This window comes from Falco peregrinus, chromosome 1 (assembly GCF_023634155.1).
Source record: "Falco peregrinus isolate bFalPer1 chromosome 1, bFalPer1.pri, whole genome shotgun sequence".
NCBI lineage: Eukaryota > Metazoa > Chordata > Aves > Falconiformes > Falconidae > Falco > Falco peregrinus.
This window is the reverse complement of record NC_073721.1, coordinates 61,913,383-61,931,760: the sequence shown is the minus strand read 5'-3', so window position 1 is coordinate 61,931,760 and position 18,378 is coordinate 61,913,383. Positions and strand designations below refer to the sequence as shown.

The window sequence follows — 18,378 nt, the reverse complement described above, 5'->3', positions numbered from 1 at the left end:
ATGGTTTTGAAATGTGGAATGTAAACACTATTTTATGAATGCTGTCATGACATGAAATTGTGTCAAAACTTACCTTTTTGGGTAAAAAGGTCAATTTCTCACTCTTCTTTTATCCTTTTTTCTCTCTCTGCCTCTGGTCATAAACGATGAGAAAGCGTTGGACCTCAGGCACATGTCCTATTGAAAACATAATCAAAACTGACAAATCTCCATGAAAGGTTTTGGCTTCAGTTAAATCGTATATTTTAATGAAAATGCATTTTGTTGAAACGTTCCAGATAGCTCCTCATGTAAAATTCTTTTCATCTGCCATCTCCAACTTTCTCAATCCAGCTTTACATCATCACATAGTACATTGCTGAGTTTATTGAGCCCTAGATGAGATCCATCAAAACTATTTCACCTAAGAGATGAGATCAGTTCTTTGGGGATGAAAGACTAGGTAATTAATTCACTACCGTACTAAATAGATCGTTCTCACTTTTTGACAGATTTGTTAAGTTTTGAACAGCGCAGCATTAGACTGGTGAGGAATTAGACTAGGCCTTGGGGGAAGGTTAATAAAGACACCAATAGCCCTTTGCTAGTAGGTGCAATACTCCATTTAATATGAGTCCTGGAGGTGATCATCTGTTCCTCTTTGCCCGCTGGAGTGAAACTATCATGATGGTCACCATCTGGAGTAAATTTTCAACAATCAGCGATTTTGTAATGAAAGCAGGGATATTTCTTTATAAACAGATGCTTGGGCTATCAATGACTTTGGGCTGCCTTGAAGTCCTATACAACTCAGAAGCTCATGTTGGTGAAAAACCTGGAATTCTGCATGTTTCCTTCTCCCTTGTGTTCTGTGAGGGAGTCCTACCTGCTTGTGCAGAGGCAATTAAAGATTCTGTTTTTTAAATGTGTGTCCTCATTACCTTTTACTCTGACAGCTACCATTAGCTGAAATAGCACGTTTTGATGATTCCTACATTAGAATTCAGGACTCCACAGGCAGAAAGTCCTTAGAGGCAGTTTTCCATTTCTAGAACTCTCCTTCCGGGTCTGCCAGAAGCTGAAATGATCAATAACAAAGGTCTATGCAAGAATAATCCATGCAGACAGGGGTTCAGATTGGGCTGGGTGGTATAACAACCAAAAAGATAAATTTGGATGAATGGCACAACAGTGAGCACTAGTGCAGCCTGCAGTAGGATATGCGCTATTTCTTTGATGTTTTCCATTAGATGTTCTATAGCCTTTCATTTCTGTTTTTTATTACTAAAACCAGTCATATTTCCTGACATATATCGACTATGACAAAAATTGTATTGACCTATAGGGCAGCTGTGTGCATGAACAGGCATGAGGTTTTTTGTCATGGACTGGAAACACAGATGTTTCTAGGTTTAGAGGTTTATTACTTATCACAGGTGATATGGTCTTGATGAAGTTATGCAACATCAAATTTTGAGAATAACTTCCTTGTGTCATAAATAAGTAACTGTTGAGCAAAGGCAGGAATGAAGATACCTTAGTCCAGACAGGCTGTACTCTCCGCAGCTGAACCTTGGCATTTCAGTGCCCACTTAGGGACAAGGCTGAGAAGCTGAGCAGGATGCTTGGCACAGGACAGTGCCCAGAGGGATGAAAGCAGCCTTGAATTCATGGTTCCACCCGAGGCATTAATGCTGTTGTTCTTGCAGCTATTTCAGCCCTGCTTCCCAGAGGGAAGTGGTCACCCCAGTGATTGTCTTGCAGTTTGTTCTCTCTTTTGACCCGTCACTGGTTCCTAGTAATCAGTAAAAGGAGACAAATCTGTTGTACCTGAGCTGTATCCCTCACAAACCTTTTTTCCCTTTGCTAACTCCCTTTCCTCCTCCTCTCTTGCATGCCTCCTCATACCTATGCAATAGTTGCACTCTGTAGTAACTCACAAATAAAAAGTGTCTTGAACCATGAAGTACATAAATTCAATGCTCATTATTACCATGTAGAAATATTACTTTTCCCAGAAACAAAGTGCTGCACTGCTCAAACGGGTTGTCAGGCGTGTAACAGAGATGCTGTCAAACAAGCCAGCAGTCACTGGTGACCCCAGACATCTGTGAGGAAAGAGAAGTGTGTGCATGTTGTGTGGGCATGGACAAAGTGGGAAGAAAACGAGTCCCAGATTTATTCGTTTATTTGTTTATTCAAGATTTCCTGCGGTCCTGGCTCCCCCTCCTGGCGCTCAGGAATTGGGCTGCCCAGATTCCTGGTGGCTGACAAGAGCCTGCACACCACCCAGATTTCCAGAGACAAAGCTTTTGTTCATTATAATATCGTGCCTTTTAGAAAGGGATTTCCTGAAGCTTGCAACCTTCAGGGAAATGTGTCTGCTTCTTAATTTGCAGGAATGTAGCTGGAAAAAGATAAAAGGCTTGGAGGAGCAGAAGGTTAAGGAAGAGCAAGGGGGGAAGGATGGCGAATGACGTCTTTAGACCCGTTGCTGCAAGATGTACCACTCTCTAAACTTTCTTCTGCCTCCACCAAGGCAGATCCAAACCCATTTCACTTGCCTTCAGCAGGCTGCTTGATCTGAGCTGTTGAGAATAATTATAAGTGCAAACCGAGAGGCAAAACCAGGTGTCCTCATCAGAGCAGAAAAGAACATGAGGGAAGAACCCATTTGTGTACATTTGCTGAATCATTTTGCTAACAGTATTGCAAAGGCAATAAGGTCTGTCTCTGCCAAAAGCTGTCCATATAGACTTCATAGTGTCTGTAACAGTGTACAGAGACACTTTATGGTTTCCTTCCAGGACTAGCTACCGATCATTCTCCTGACATCGATATTCACTTTAGAAGGCGGCAACAAGGATGGTTTCTTCTTTTCCTCCTCACCTCATTTTCTTCCTTTTACCTCTTCTTCTTACATAATACACACCCGTAACTATGGAGCAGCCACAGCAGCAAGCACACAGAAGGGCTTCCTCTAAAAGCATTTTGGTTCCTCTGGGTCATTTTTTTTGTGCCTTTGATGCAGAGATTATAGCCTCATACTAAATTTTGAACACAAAGTTCAAACTCGCATAACTCACAGAGAACCGTAAGCAGTAAACCATCACCTAAGGCTCTAATCAGCTAAAAAAAAGCCAAAATATTCATTCATGTGTAGATGTCAGCTCTACTTATGTGAAAAAAAGGGATTTGTCAGGTATTAGTCCATAATTATTTTTTGTTACCGGATGATAGAAATACAGGGGCTTTTTTCTTTAAGCACTAGGAACTCTGTACTAGGTTTCAGAGGAATGGAATCAGATTTATTTTCTGGTTGTCATTCAATTCCAGATGTAATAGCCGTGTACTTAACTGTATATTATAATTATGTAGAGTAAGATTATGACTTGATTATGACCTTGATCTGCAGTAAAGCCAAGAAAATTTACACCAAATGGTTTTGTGCTAAATGAAAATCACTGACTGGTAGTTGCAAAAAAGAGTGGATATGACCATTTGGTTTTGGTTTTTCTTGCCTTTCAGTTTATGTTGCATGGCACCATGAGCAATGGATGAACTGCTAGGAAAAGTGGTGCTGGATGGTTAGAATATCAGAAAAAAACCCATCCAAAACCTTGGATTCCTAGGACCTATTTTTGATTATTTTCAGGATTCCTTGAAGGAAAGGATAGCCAAGCATTGTTAATTTGATTCCCTCTGAAAATTTAATAGCCTTAATACAAAACATGGGAAGACTAATGAAGACGGATAACCTGGCTTCAGGAGCACCACAAAACTCCTGTGCTTATAGGGCTGTAAGTATCCATACGCAGGCTGTGCTCTATATGCTGCCTCCTCCCTTTAATCTGTTATCTCTCCTGGATATCGATAGGTTCCCAGGCAGCCACAGGGACCTCACCTGGCACTGCATGTCGGGAAGAGACACCATAGACACAGCCACGGAGGCAATGGTGGTCAGTGAGGGGGGAAAGGGTTCCATAAGCAGGCTGCTAGTGGGTTGTTGGTTGTTTTTTTTTCCCTAGATACCACAAATTTATGATTGAGTAGCATTTGCAGTAATATATGAATTATTGAAACATGTTTGTTTAGTGAAGCGAAATTATTTTGTGGCTATGCACAGCGGGGTGACTGAAGCTTGAAGTTGTGTGGATGATTCTGACCAGTGAAAGGGACACTAATAAAACTTTCACCTTCCTGACTTGCAGCCAGGTGTTTCAGCCTTTAAATATCTTTAATCAAAATATCTTAAAGGAGCTGTTAAGTTCCAGTGTTGAACAAAAACAAATTTGAAATTTTTATCCAGTACACCACGCCAGAATTGTCCTTCTCCAGCTAGCATCAGTCATGCCAAAAGAGAATTTAAATAAGACAGGCTTGAAAAAAGACAGTGAGATGAATATGTTGATCAGAAACTCCTCTTAAGATATGAAAGGGAATATTTCCATTGATGTCAGGAACTCAGGCCACTGAGCCAAATTTTCAGACATGGCCACCTAAAACGTATGCATATGTTCTCATCTGTTTCAATGTACTTTTCTCTAACTTTATTATATCATTCCTTAAATCCTAATGGGATTTAATATCCTGGCTGCAGTAAGACAGGAAATATCCTAGACACTTGGAAGACATTGCTTGTGCTCCAAGGAGGATATAGTGAGAAATAATAGAAATCAAGTGTACAGGGCAAAAAAATAGAAACAGAAATTAACAAGGTGGTGATGGGAAGACGTGTTATTATTGACGCTTTTGCTTGTTAATTTCTTTAATTTTAAATTAGTTGTGGCAGGTTCCCTCACCCTTGTCCTTCTCTTCCTAGACTGGTATTTAGAACCGCCTGGAGTCACAACATGCAGAGGCACTGCCATCTGTAGTTTATGAGTCAATTCCCCAAGATTTACAATCATGGAGCTAAGGAATACCCTTAATTCCTCCACTTCCAAAACTCTACTTCTGCAAGTGATCAGTTCATTTGCAGAGAGACTCCGTTCAGTTCTTGTAAAAATATTGGAAACAGAGAGCTTGCTTTAAGGAAGCCAACATGGCAGGAATGGGGAGAAAGCTCAATTACTCTACCTGCCTTTCATTTTGGCAATTTGCTAAAGAACAAACTGTTTCAGCTTTTCCAGCCTTCTGGAACTCGCAGAGGAAGATTTTCCATCACAGAGTTTCTTTTTCAAATCAAGCAGGTTGTTCAGCTCTTCAATCCTTTTAAAGTCTTTGGGGTAGAGATTTCTAATACAGGGACACAACTCACTTTTGCATTAGTGATTTGCTGAAATTTGTGTTACGTGGCACTATGAGCAGTGGGTGAACTGCTAGGAAAAGCGGTGAGATTTGCTGAAAAATACTGCAACTATGACCACTACTATGAGGTATTAATAAACAGTTTTAAAAGACTACTGGGGTAAAGCTTTTCCCAAAAATATTATTTAAACATACTCAGTTGTATCTTTGCTTCCTCATTCCTTCCTTAGATTACACTGCAGTCAATCCTGAAGTCATAAATATCTAATTTGATTTGTCCTTGTGCTCTTGCTTAATACAATCAACAGTAGTTACCAACGCTTATCTTCTGCACTGAGTTTTATAGCACTGGTTTATTAAGGACAGATAGCTGGAAATTAGGATACTGCCATTAATAAAAAGACTCCATTTCTCACCATTATAAAGGGAGAAAGCAGTAGGAAAGTTTTAATAGATTTCTAAGGGCAAAACCCATGTAAGAATAAAGAGAAAAACTCCAGCGTGCCAGTTTCCAAAGTGCTGATATGCTTAAGTGACTGTCCAGTCAAAGCTCTTTTACTGGTAATATCTAATGAGAAATGCTGCGTGTTTGACCCAATATGCTAGAATCATTACTGAAATCTTTTATTCATATGCCACATTTACTTAGGTGAGAGGTGCTCTGGGCAGAGTCCTAGAAGAAGGTGCGTGCATAAATCAGTTTTAATACGGCATTCCCTCCTTAGGAGATTCCCAGCAAACCAGGAGCTGCAGCTGCCTGTAGCTGCATGTCCTCAGCTGGGCTGTCTATCATACCCAGGAGCCAAATAAAACCTCGTCAGCAATCGGACTTACAATCAAAAGAGAGCTCAGTGCAAGATACTGACCCTGTGAGGAGGTACAGGCCGTCTGTCCCTGATGATGGAAAGGGAGTGGGAGAATCACTGTTATTACTCTGTGCGGTACCGAGCACCTCAGAGGAGGCTCTGCACATCCTTTCTTATTTTAAAAAGCCAGTGTCACGATGGATCAGAGCAGTACGATGCAGATGGGAGCCAGGCCATATTAAAGGCGGATAAACTGTCACAGTTAGGCTCATGTTAGAATGTAATCCTGTTAGACTTTCTCTACAGTATCACGTCATCTTACATAATTGAAAAGAACCCACTCTTGACTGAAATATGCCTGCGAGAGAGAAAACCTTAAACAGCAGGGTGGCTAATTGTACCGTTTCCAGAAAAGGACAACACACATTATAGGCTACATTACAGTATACGTACATTTACCATTTGAATTTATAATGATAAGCTACAGGACGTTTCAGGCTCTCACATTTATCTCCAACCATTCTAGCCTTGAGGCTGATATTCGATGGTGCTCCAAATAAGTATAGTAATCTGCAAGTGCAAGGTTGCAGGGTTACAACAGTTTTGAGTCCTGAAGAGACTTCCTACACTGTCAGTCCATAGGCTTCCCAAAAGCAGCATTTGGGACGTGTCATGAACTGCACAGCTGTGGCAGAAGAACAAGCTTTCACGTATTCCTGAATTACATTTCTTTCTGAATTACCTGGATGGTGTTTAAACTGCTTAAATAAAGGGGAAAAGATTTTTAAACGTGATTTCTGTTCACTGAAATTGCATTTTGCTGAAATCCCAGCCAATGAGTTTTGATTTGGGCAAACAAAATCTGGAAAAATACTGTGCTTATGTAACTGCTATTCAAGACACAGATCTACACATGCTTGGTACTTGGCAGGGTTTATATCCTTCAGTAGGTTCAAGTACGAAAAATGCAGCGTTTGTTTTCAGTCAATGGAAACAACATACAACAAGACATCATCATACAGTACAGTATCTTTCACTGCATGCTTTAGAGAGTTGTTTCGTTATAGATCTGAATAATAAATAGTAGCTGGGAATGTAAAAGTTAAAAATTACACTTACAAGCCGAAAATACACCTTAAAGAGCTCGTCTATGCTAAAGCTAACAAACTTGTTTATGTAGCCATTCACAGACAACTGCGTAGCAGAATTAAAAGTATCTAACCTTTATGGTTTCAAAGAAAGTGCTTTCCTGCAAAGCTACTGTAGTTTGAGCTGATATGCTAAAACACTAACTTAGCAGATGTGAGCCTGTTTCATTTAGTGGAAAGCTAATTCTGAAGTCTGTTGACAGCACAGTTCACATCAGAAACAGTATCAGGATGATAGTTTTAGCAAATACATGCCTTACAGCAGGTTATCTTGTGTTTGTGGATTACCATACTTATTTAAAAGACTCTCCTCATAAGTAGCTAATTCACTGTAGTAAAGTGCAATAATCTGGTAGTGTGCATTAAGTTGGAGAATATACATAATGGCATTACAAAAATAGAAGCAGAACATTCCAGAGTCTGGTAGGAAATGAAGAAAACATGGAGTGTGATTAAATAGTACAGCCCAGAGCCTACTCTGTCAGGCATCAGTGAATAGCATTCATTGAAGTCAGTGGTTCTGCAAAAGAAAAGAATACCTGAGCAAAAATTTCCAGTTAAATGGTTTAGTTTTAGGTTTGTAAAATGTTTTATTTTTAGGATTTGAAACACTGTGAGAGTACAAAGACTGGAAGTACAATATGCAAACACAAGTGATAGATCTAGCCTTCACTGAAGTCGCTGGAAGTCTTTCAATCACTGCAATGACTTTGCATCAAATCTATTTCAAGACTATTTCTTTTTCCCAGAAAGCCACAAAGAGCACAGCCTTAGAATAGCCTTCCAATGGGCTTGATCTTCCCTATTAAACATTTCACGCTATTCATCTTTTTCTTTTCTCTTTTCTTTTACAGGCAAGCCAGATCTGGCAGATAGCTGATATGAGGACTTGGGTGACTTCAGAAAGCCGAGTTTAACGCCGACAGACTTCAGTGAAAGGAAATATTAACCCTCCAAGCAACTCATACACAGACAACTTTTGGTAGCTTTAAATTAACCTGTTGCTCACCTGCTGAGACATGCCTATTGTTTCTTTCAGCACATATGGAGGAGGGCCACAAACTTTGTAACCCTGGCTAATAAGACTGTGGCTTTCTTATCACAAGTAGGAGGTAGGCCAATTGTAAAAGGATTATTTTATACATAGCCTCCAGGACTTTAGCTCTGGCATGAACACTGGACAAAAAAATAGAAGCTAATTTTAATGACCTGAGATTTTGCTACCTGTGCTTTATTATTGTTATCAGTTCGTTAACACTTTGGTACTTTATTTCTTTAAATTAGAAATGGGTTCTTGGACTAGAATGTGGCCCACAGATTGGGCTGTCCTCATGAAATCATGGCTTATCTTTTCCCTGGGGCTCTACGTGCAGGTCTCCAAAACCCTGGCCTGCCCAAAAGTGTGCCGCTGTGATCGAAACTTTGTCTACTGTAATGAGCGAAGCTTGACCTCAGTGCCTCTTGGGATACCGGAGGGTGTAACCGTCCTCTACCTCCATAATAACCAAATTAATAATGCTGGATTTCCTGCAGAGTTGCACAATGTCCAGTCTGTGCACACAGTCTACCTATACGGCAACCAATTGGATGAATTCCCCATGAACCTGCCCAAGAATGTCAGGGTTCTCCACCTGCAGGAAAACAACATTCAGACCATTTCTCGGGCTGCCCTCGCTCAGCTTCTGAAGCTGGAAGAGCTACACCTTGATGACAACTCCATTTCCACTGTTGGCGTTGAGGATGGGGCATTCCAGGAAGCCATCAGCCTCAAGCTTCTGTTCTTGTCCAAGAATCACTTAAGTAGCGTACCAGTAGGCCTTCCGGTGGACTTACAAGAACTTCGAGTAGATGAAAACCGAATTGCTGTCATTTCAGATCTGGCCTTCCAGAATCTTACAAGTCTGGAGCGTCTGATTGTGGATGGCAATCTCCTTACTAATAAAGGCATAGCTGAAGGTACCTTCAGCCACCTCTCCAAGCTCAAGGAATTCTCAATAGTACGGAATTCACTGACCTACCCTCCTCCTGATCTTCCAGGTACACATCTGCTAAGGCTCTACTTGCAGGACAACCAGATAACCCATATACCACTCACAGCCTTTTCAAACCTCCACAAGCTGGAACGTCTTGATATTTCTAACAATCAACTTCGGATGTTGGTAAAGGGGGTATTTGATAATCTCCACAACCTGAGGCAACTCACTGTAAGGAATAATCCCTGGTTGTGTGACTGTAGTATTAAGTGGGTCACTGAATGGCTCAAATTTATTCCCGCTTCCATCAATGTACGGGGTTTTATGTGCCAGGGACCAGAGCAGGTCCGAGGTATGGCAGTCAGGGAGCTCAATATGAATATGTTGTCATGCCCCACCACCACCCCTGGTCTGCCACTTGTCATCACCCCCGTCCCTGACGCAGCCATGCCAACTACATTAGTTCCCACCTCATCAGTTCCTCCCCCAAGTAGCAAATATAATCCTCTCACTCCCACCATAGCCACACTCCCCACTGTGCCTGACAGGGAGGACAGAGAAAGGGTGACACCTCCTGTATCCGAACGGATTCAACTCTCCATCCATTTTGTGAATGACACTTGCATCCAAGTTAACTGGATGTCTCTTTTTACCGTGATGGCGTATAAACTCACATGGGTTAAAATGGGCCATAGTCTGGTAGGAGGAATTGTGCAGGAACGAATAGTTAGTGGTGAGAAGCAACACTTAAGCTTGGTAAATCTGGAGCCCAAATCCACCTATCGGATTTGTTTGGTTCCACTGGATACTTATAACAATTACCGAACTGCAGAAGACACTGTCTGCTCAGAAGCTACAACCAAGGCTTCCTTTTTGAGCAACGGCAGCAACATCCCCTCCAGCCACGAGCAGACGACTTCTCAGAACCTGGGCTCCCCATTTCTGCTGGCAGGGTTGATTGGGGGTGCAGTGATATTTGTCCTCGTGGTCCTGCTCAGCATTTTTTGCTGGCACATGCACAAAAAAGGGCGTTACACCTCCCAGAAGTGGAAATACAACCGGGGCCGTCGGAAAGATGACTACTGTGAGGCAGGGACCAAGAAGGACAACTCCATCCTGGAGATGACGGAAACCAGCTTCCAGATTGTCTCCTTAAATAATGATCAGCTCCTTAAAGGAGATTTCAGACTGCAGCCCATTTATACCCCAAACGGGGGCATTAACTACACAGACTGCCACATCCCCAACAACATGCGATACTGCAACAGCAATGTCTCAGACCTGGAGCACTGTCATACGTGATAGTGAGAGGAGATGGGGGTGTCTAGGACAAAGAGGAAAAACTCTGGAAAAAGTAACCCCCCAAACAACAATGAAAAAATTACATTTGATAAATGTTACACAGATGCATTTATGCATTTGAATACTCTGTAATTTATACGGTGTACTATATAATGGGATTTAAAAAAAGTGCTATCTTTTCTATTTCAAGTTAATTGCAAATGGTTTTGTAACTCTTTGCTTTTTAAATCTTTAAAAAATATTGCTAAGTACTGTACAGGGTTGTACAATAAGAACCCAATGTCATGGCAAAGGAAAGAATGACTCATTCTTCAAGCATTAACCACTTTGCTGTCGAAGCTGTCTGAGGGATGTTAAGTTTCTAGGTGTCCTGTAGTACAGGAAAATAAGTGCATATTAAAACAGGGTCACTAGGAACGGACAAAAGCGACTCAGATAAAATAGGTACAACCCTTCTGACCTGAACCCGGCAGTTGCTGTTGAGCTTCAAACAATTGGAAATACTTCCATTCCCCTTTGTCAGTTCTGCGTTTCCTACCTCCAGCTGGAAGCTGGAGTCCTGAGTGCTACCAAAAAGGCTACTTTCTCCTTTGGTTAGTTTTCTCCCAATATACTTGGAATAGGAAAGGTAGACAGCTCAATGTCAATCTCAAAGTGACCTTGATTCCTATTTGCCAGTGCTACTCTGACAGCGTCCCCCAATACTATACACTTTTATGATAGAAACAGTTCCTGGTTTTCATTATGATTAAGAAGCTTTAGGCATTCTCTGACCCTTCTCAGTGGGAGATGAAGGTTATCAGTATGTAACAGATAGCTGTCATTAAGCTGCACCTCTCTTTAATAGAGCAGCATTTGTTGACACAGCATGTTCAGGTAAAGCTTGAATGAGGGGAATTCTGAGTGCTCCCAGCTCTGCAGTATTCATGTAGAATTTGGAATCGAAAAGTGTAAATTGCTGAAGATGTGTTGCAAAATATGATGCCAACAGAAAGGTTGCTGTTGGCTTTTATAGTTCAAGCCCTGTTTGATTTAGGGCTCTGAGTTATGTTTAGTATGGAGAGGTAGGGAAAAAAAGAAAACAAGCAGAGAAAATAAATAAGAAAGACCTTTAAAATATTTATTTATTATTGGAAAGGCCTCCAGGCCTGTTATGAACTGAAATATGTTCAGCAGGGAAAATTACTTGTAAATCCTGGTTGCTTTTTTTGGGGGTTGTTCCCCGACACCACCTCACACCCACCCCCCTCCTTCAAGTATAAAGAGACAGACATTAATTAAGCATTTGATTAGCTGAGGAATTTTGAGAACACAGGTACACACTGTCCTTCTGAATTACCCTTCTTTTATCTTAAGCTTTCAAAAATTTTCTACAACTATCAGTGCTTTCTAAGCAGTAGGTGGGCTTAGAATTTGCTTTTTTATTCCCTCAAATTCCGTAGCTGGAATACTTTCTGAGTCCTTGAGATTTACGTGCACTATGCGAAACATCATGCTTGTATTAAAACCTTGATGCTGCTCTCAAAATCACGTAACATTCCAGCCACTCCATTGACTCTGTGACTGCCAAGCACTCCGGATTTCTTGCCAGCTCAGTGGTAGAATCTAGTCCTTCCTTTCTTTCAGTTTGTTTATTTTTTAACGCAAGCAAAAGTTCACAGCAAAGAGAAAAGAAGGAGAGAGAAAAAAGAGAGAGAGAAAACTTTCCTGAGGGAGTAGGGAACCAAAGAGAAAACTTTTTACAGTGACCAGCTAGGGACGAGAAGAAGTTGTTACAATGGATTGGAAGTAAAGGCTGAAGCACTTTCACTGTGGAATGCTTAGACTTTTCACTTTATGAGGCTGCTTATGTTGGGAGAGAGAGTTTTAATCCTTTCCTTTGCTCATTTCGCTCAACCCATTCTTGAATCCCAGCAGTCTATGAGTGTGCAGTTTCTGAAATTCAAATCGCATGATAGCACTCATTTTCTGCAGTGGCAAAATGAATCTAATTATGACTGAAGGCAAAGTACAATCATTGTATAAGGAACGGCATCCTCCCCCTAACACCTTTTATAATCACATTTTGAAATTCCACTCTATATTCTGTATGTTTGCTATTTTCTTCAGCTGTAACAGGTATTTTAGGCAACCTGTGTGGCTACTGTAATAGTAAAGTCACTGAAATGTTGCTGAATAAAAGGCTGCCATATGATTTCAAATGGTGTAATTCTAGGTAGAAACGTCTATGCAAAGTGTTTTTTTCTGTGACCTATTTACTGAAGACTATGATGAGAAGGTTGATACTTTTGTTTTGTTTGTTTCATATGTTTTACGTGCCAAAGCCCACAAGACAAGCAGCAAATAGTTGTGCCTCTGCACGCTTCCATTGCATGCTGGAGTTTGTTTGAAATTAAGTAGAGCCAGAGATTCCCGTTGGGTGTGGATGTAGTATTTAATTTCACTGAAATAACTAGCTTTACGTTTGATTTCAAAAGGCATCCTTTGAAAGTACGCGCTTACTAGAATTTCATACATCAATGACTGATGCTGGAGGAATCTTTGTCCTCCTTGATGAACATCTTCTGTTCCAGGCCTCAGGATACCATAGTTTCAAGATGAGCTAGGCGCCTTATTTGTAGCAAAAGACGTATTCAGGGAGTTCAGCCGTACTGCAGGTGAATGATCCACAAACCCAAACCAATGACAAGTGTGGTTGCTGTCCTAATAGGGTGAAAACAGAAGGCATTCACAAAGCATTTTGATCTCAGATGATGAAATGTATATATATCTATCTGTGGACTATTACTCGCTTACCTAGATCAAAAATCAAAATGATATTAAAGATAGCATAGTTTAAGCTTCTTTTCAGTATGAAAAAGAATATATATATTGGTATGGGATACTGACAAAGTTTCTTTTCTATAAATCCACTTCTAAAAAAAAAGTACCAAGCCACTTATACCAAAATTTATGGACAGAGCTGGGAGTGTTAGCTAAAAAATATTCACAGTTGTAATCAACTGAAAGGTCTTATGTTTCATTTGAAGGGTGTTTCTCCCAATTCAGTTGGGTTTTTTTTTTTTCTTTAAAAAATACAGTTAATGTATTTCAGCCTACAACAGAGTTTGGGACTTTTCAAAGTGCCAGTCACACAAACAACTGAGACTTCATTTCAGCTCACATCTAGAGAAGCACATAATAGACAATTTTTGCTAAGTGAAGTATTTGGAAAGAGTCAGAGTTAGAATTGGGCAATGATCTTTTGGTGCTGTAAAGTTCAAGATTAGCAGCTTTTTCCTTGGGCTTTGTAAAATAGGGTCATCTTCACTTAGTACAAATATATGACCACATATACTCACTAAAGGCTACACAGCAGAAGTCCCAAATTTGTGCATATACAACTCATCCAAAATACTCACTCTGAGGTGCTGATTTGGACAGGTTCTTTGGACATGGGGACAAATGAGTGGTTTACAGATAAGATCTTACCCATCTTCCTTTGTATGCTGCTAGTAGCTGTATACAGTAGCAGAAAAGATTGGTGAGTGGAATAAAACCAGAGTTTAAGTGAAATTATGTTAAAGCAGTATCACAACACTGCTGTGCCCGATGCTTGGGTTCCTTCTGAAGACTTATTTATTTACAAATAGGTCCTCATTTTCACTGATTCTGTCACTGTAACAAGTGTTCCTTGCATGTAGCTTGCTGGCAGAAACATCTGACGAATGCATGGACTTTGTGTTAATGGGTTCTTATTGGAGATATTGTTATTGAATTTCTTCATAAGAATTTTTTAGGGATGGGGTTACTTGGGACTGAAAAGATATTAGCAGTTTTCCCTGTAAACCAATAAAGGACTACAATGAATGTCACATAAAACAGAAAAACAAAGTGGCATACGCTATTTGCTACTAGAGTAGTTCAACTATTTTTTTCTCTCAATCATTTTCTCTTTTCATGAGAGAAAATTTCTCCCTCTGAGAAATATATTGATTTTAATTTTGCAAGCAAAATAACTTTATGCATATTGTATTGTTGTTATGGTTTTAAGGGTCTACATAAGGCACTTTATTAATGACATTTAAGTGAAAGTTCAGCTTTTGACAGTGAAGTGGTTAATCCCCATTGAATTCTCCATTTATAGTACTTCTTCACCTTAAAATTAACATGGAGATATTAAAGGTTTTTCTTTAAAACATGAGAATAATGGTTTTACTCATGACTTACCTTTCCAGCTCAGTGGAAAAACAAAACAGAAATGAGTGCCAAAACCAAAAGTTACTGGCTCTGAGCCTCATCAGATCATGCCTGATGCTCTCGTCTAAACACAGAGATAATCCTAGGAAGCTGATGATCACTCCTTCCCTGAACTCTTCCGAACAGGGTGCTTTATATCCCAGATGATACTGCAGGCAATATTGAAGCATTTGACATTAAATGTTTGTACAGCAGAGAATGTCTTGCTCTTTAAAAGGACACTGGCTAGTAGTCCATCTGGAAAACTAGCACAAAAGAGATTTGGCAAGCTTTTATTGTACTGGGGCTCTGTGGAAATGTGCCTCGTGAGAGCTGAATTCTGACCCTCTCAGAAACAGATAAGCTACCAAATTATTATCATCACTCGGTCCCAAACATCTGAAGATGATCTTTCACAAAATTGATTTTAACTGAGACATGCACACTTGATTCTGTTCTGTGTTTGGTATACTTTCTATCTTTAACATGGAAAAATAGATGGTTTGAAGTCTGCGTTATCTGTTTTCTGCAATCTGCCATGTTGCACGCATTGTTAACTTCAAAACCTCACTATACACTATATATTATCTTGTTGACATATTCAGTAAAGAGTTATTTAAAAAAATACAACAATCCTGCTGTATTTATATGAACAAGTTAATTAAAATAAGGATGTGAATATCTCAAAGGGAAAACAGAAAAGCAAAAATATCAATCTTCTGTACTTTCATTCCTGGAAATATTTTCAAATGTTCTACTTTATGTCCACCGTCTCTTCAGGTTCTAAAAGACAAATATTTTCGTCTTCTGTCTCTCAAAGAGTTAAAGCATTTGTTACTTCAATTTCTCAGATTTAATCTTGTCTTTATAAGATTATCTCATTCTGATATGCGTGTAGGAAAGCACTGTAAAACAGGAACAGATTGTATTCCAGTGTTTGCAATTAATAGGTACATTTAAGCAGCTACACATGTCTGTAACAAATATATATGTGGAAGCTGTGACCCATTATGTGCATAGTCATTTGATAAATGCATTTGACATTCATCCTTGACAATCTTAAACCTGCCTTTTACCTATTACTATCTATTTAATCTGTTTCCTTGAAATGAAATGTGATTTTTTTCCACAATTCTCCTTTCAGAATTGTTCTTGAATTTTCAGAATGCACAACATTCAGACATAGGCCTTAATAAATTTTTGTATATCTTATACCTAACATATATGGTAATATATACAGTATATATAAAGATATGCTTTAGCTACTTAGAAATGAAAGTCACCCCTCTTCTAGTTACCTATATAAGAACTAATTTTTGGCTTTGCCATAACCTGAAGTACTGGATGTTACAAGCTGTGTCACTTCAAAACTTTGAAATGTGATATTGCTGAGTGTCACAATTCCTCTAGAAATTATTTTGTTCTCTGTCTTAACCCCAAATGTCAAGTAAAATTACCGAGAAACGCTGTGCAACACATCCACATCTAGCCCCCCCCCACACCTTAATGTGCCTCCCTGAACTTAATGTTTATTCTGAGTAACTGAACTTCTTGTCTCACTGCAGGAGGGTGGACAATAGAGGTAAAGTGAATGATAAACACTTGCAACCATTTATGTATTTCTGGCAAAAATAATGGCATCATCATTTTCAATCGACAATTTTGTTTTCTCTCAAAAAAAAGTTGACAAACGCTGACTACTTCATCAGATAATATTTTAGTAACCCCAAAATGATTTATCATAAAAGAGATCAATCTTTATATTTACTTTTTGTAGGGGTAAGCTCAGTTATCTGGAGCTGTTCACACACGTATATGTGCATATAAATTCCTGGGGTTGTGTATGGAGGGTTTAGCTACAAGGAATTCCCAAAGCAAGTACACAGAGGGCTATATTTCTTTATTGCTCAGTCAATATTTTTCTTTATTTCACTTTAAAACGAGCTCTTCTATCTAAAGAAGTGTTATGGTGCCGCATGGAGAAACTACATTTGGTCATTGAAGTACAAAACAAATGTTTTAATTCTACTTGAAGTGCCACTGAGAGTGAAGGCTCAAACTAGAGATCGCTAAAATACTTCTGTCACAGAGTAGAGACCTGGTGAATTGTTTAACAATAATTTGCATTCCTAAAACAAATTAGTACACTCTGATGGTAAAATCCTGGCCACACTGATTTCAAATATAAATCGGAGTATTTATAGGAATAATATATATTTCAGAAGGATTGTGAAAAACATTCAGTATGACACATATAATATGTCGCACTATGTATCCCCAAATTAAATACATCAACTGACTAAGGCAGGAAGCCTATGGTATCTCTTTTGAAAAGCTAGGGGAGCAGTGAAACAGACTTCACAGAAAATGAGGTGAGAGAAATATGTACTGAGCAACATTGTCCAATGTAAAGCCACAAATGGGGGGTTGAGCACAGCAGGAACGTTCTTGTACACGTAATCACGCACGTCTTCTGCTTAGAACTCTGTATTATTGCTAACAGATGTGACTGCAAAAATGCATGCATGAATAGAAGGGTTTATAGTATAGTACACTTTGGTGGGGACATCTTGTATAGAATAAGAAGAATCTTGACTCTGTGCACTGGGTCTGTTATCTATCTTCCTCTGTATAGACAGGATTCATATACAGGAGGAAGTAACAAAAGAGGAACGAAAGTCATACTGATGACCCTATCCTGGTTTTCTGAATGTAGAAAGCCTTGAAGAATGATGACCTTGTGTAAACTATTACAGAAAATCCAACTCAAATGCATGTGTGTGTTTACACCTTTAACATGCTGTGCAAAAGTGAGAAGGCTCCGTGGTGAGGATCAGTCAGTGTGCCAAGCTGAGCACAACCATTCTTAAAAAGCACAATTGCCAGAAAGATTCTGTTAAAATGGTGTATTTCTGGAGTGAAATCAATATTTCTACTCCGATAGCATTTGGGTAGGTGATCACATAGATAAAATTCTTTGTGATGAGGTCTGGAACAATGTGTCTAAAGATGGAATGCTGTAATTTTCATACTTTGAAACTGCTTGATGAAAAAAGGCAGATTTTGTTCCATGAAGATGAAATGTAGGAATAATGATGGACAGAATGCAGAGATACTCCCCTTTACTGACATTTTATGGACATGAAAAAGGACACATACACATGCTTTATACATATACATTTGTGACATGATTTTAAATTTCCTTTACAATTTTCTGACTCCTCAGATGAGACACACTTCTAACACTTGTACAATATTCCAAAACATTTAAATCCTCAGAAATGACTGCAATTCCTTTCAATTAATAGAAACAAGAAAATGAGATTAAATGAGTATTTGCAGAAAGTGAACCCTACTTTCTCAGTGCTTTAGCACAAAAAACCCAAAAACCAAACAAACAAAATAAAAGAATGAAAGAAGACAACTGTTAAACTAGAATAGCCTTGCATTTCTGTTTAGGTAAGTCCTTCCAAATTTGTAGCACACTCAGTTGAATGTCGAACTTTGGTTTGACTTGAAAGTCAAATGATTTAAATGCCAGTGCTGTAAGCCTGACCTCCTATACCTTCTCAGGCTGGTTTGTGCATTCCCAGTTCAGGAACCAATACGTAATTCATTGCTCTCTGACTCACAACCTGAATGTTAAGACATTTTCCCCATTAAAGAACCATGTTAAGAAAATCTGAGAGTTGGTGCGAAGTA

General features: G+C 39.4%; 1 protein-coding gene across 2 annotated transcripts in view; it reads left to right on the top strand.

The window, feature by feature from the left end:
• Positions 1–18,362, top strand: part of FLRT2 (fibronectin leucine rich transmembrane protein 2) — a 65,382-nt gene extending 47,020 nt beyond the window's left edge. For both annotated transcript variants that reach the window (XM_027785126.2, XM_005236343.3), the window contains one exon: positions 8,038–18,362. In XM_027785126.2, the coding sequence (XP_027640927.1) occupies positions 8,470–10,458 (1,989 nt within the window). In that variant the 5' untranslated portion in view covers positions 8,038–8,469 and the 3' untranslated portion in view covers positions 10,459–18,362. The remainder of the gene's footprint in view (positions 1–8,037) is intronic.
• The last annotated feature ends 16 nt before the right edge of the window (positions 18,363–18,378 follow it).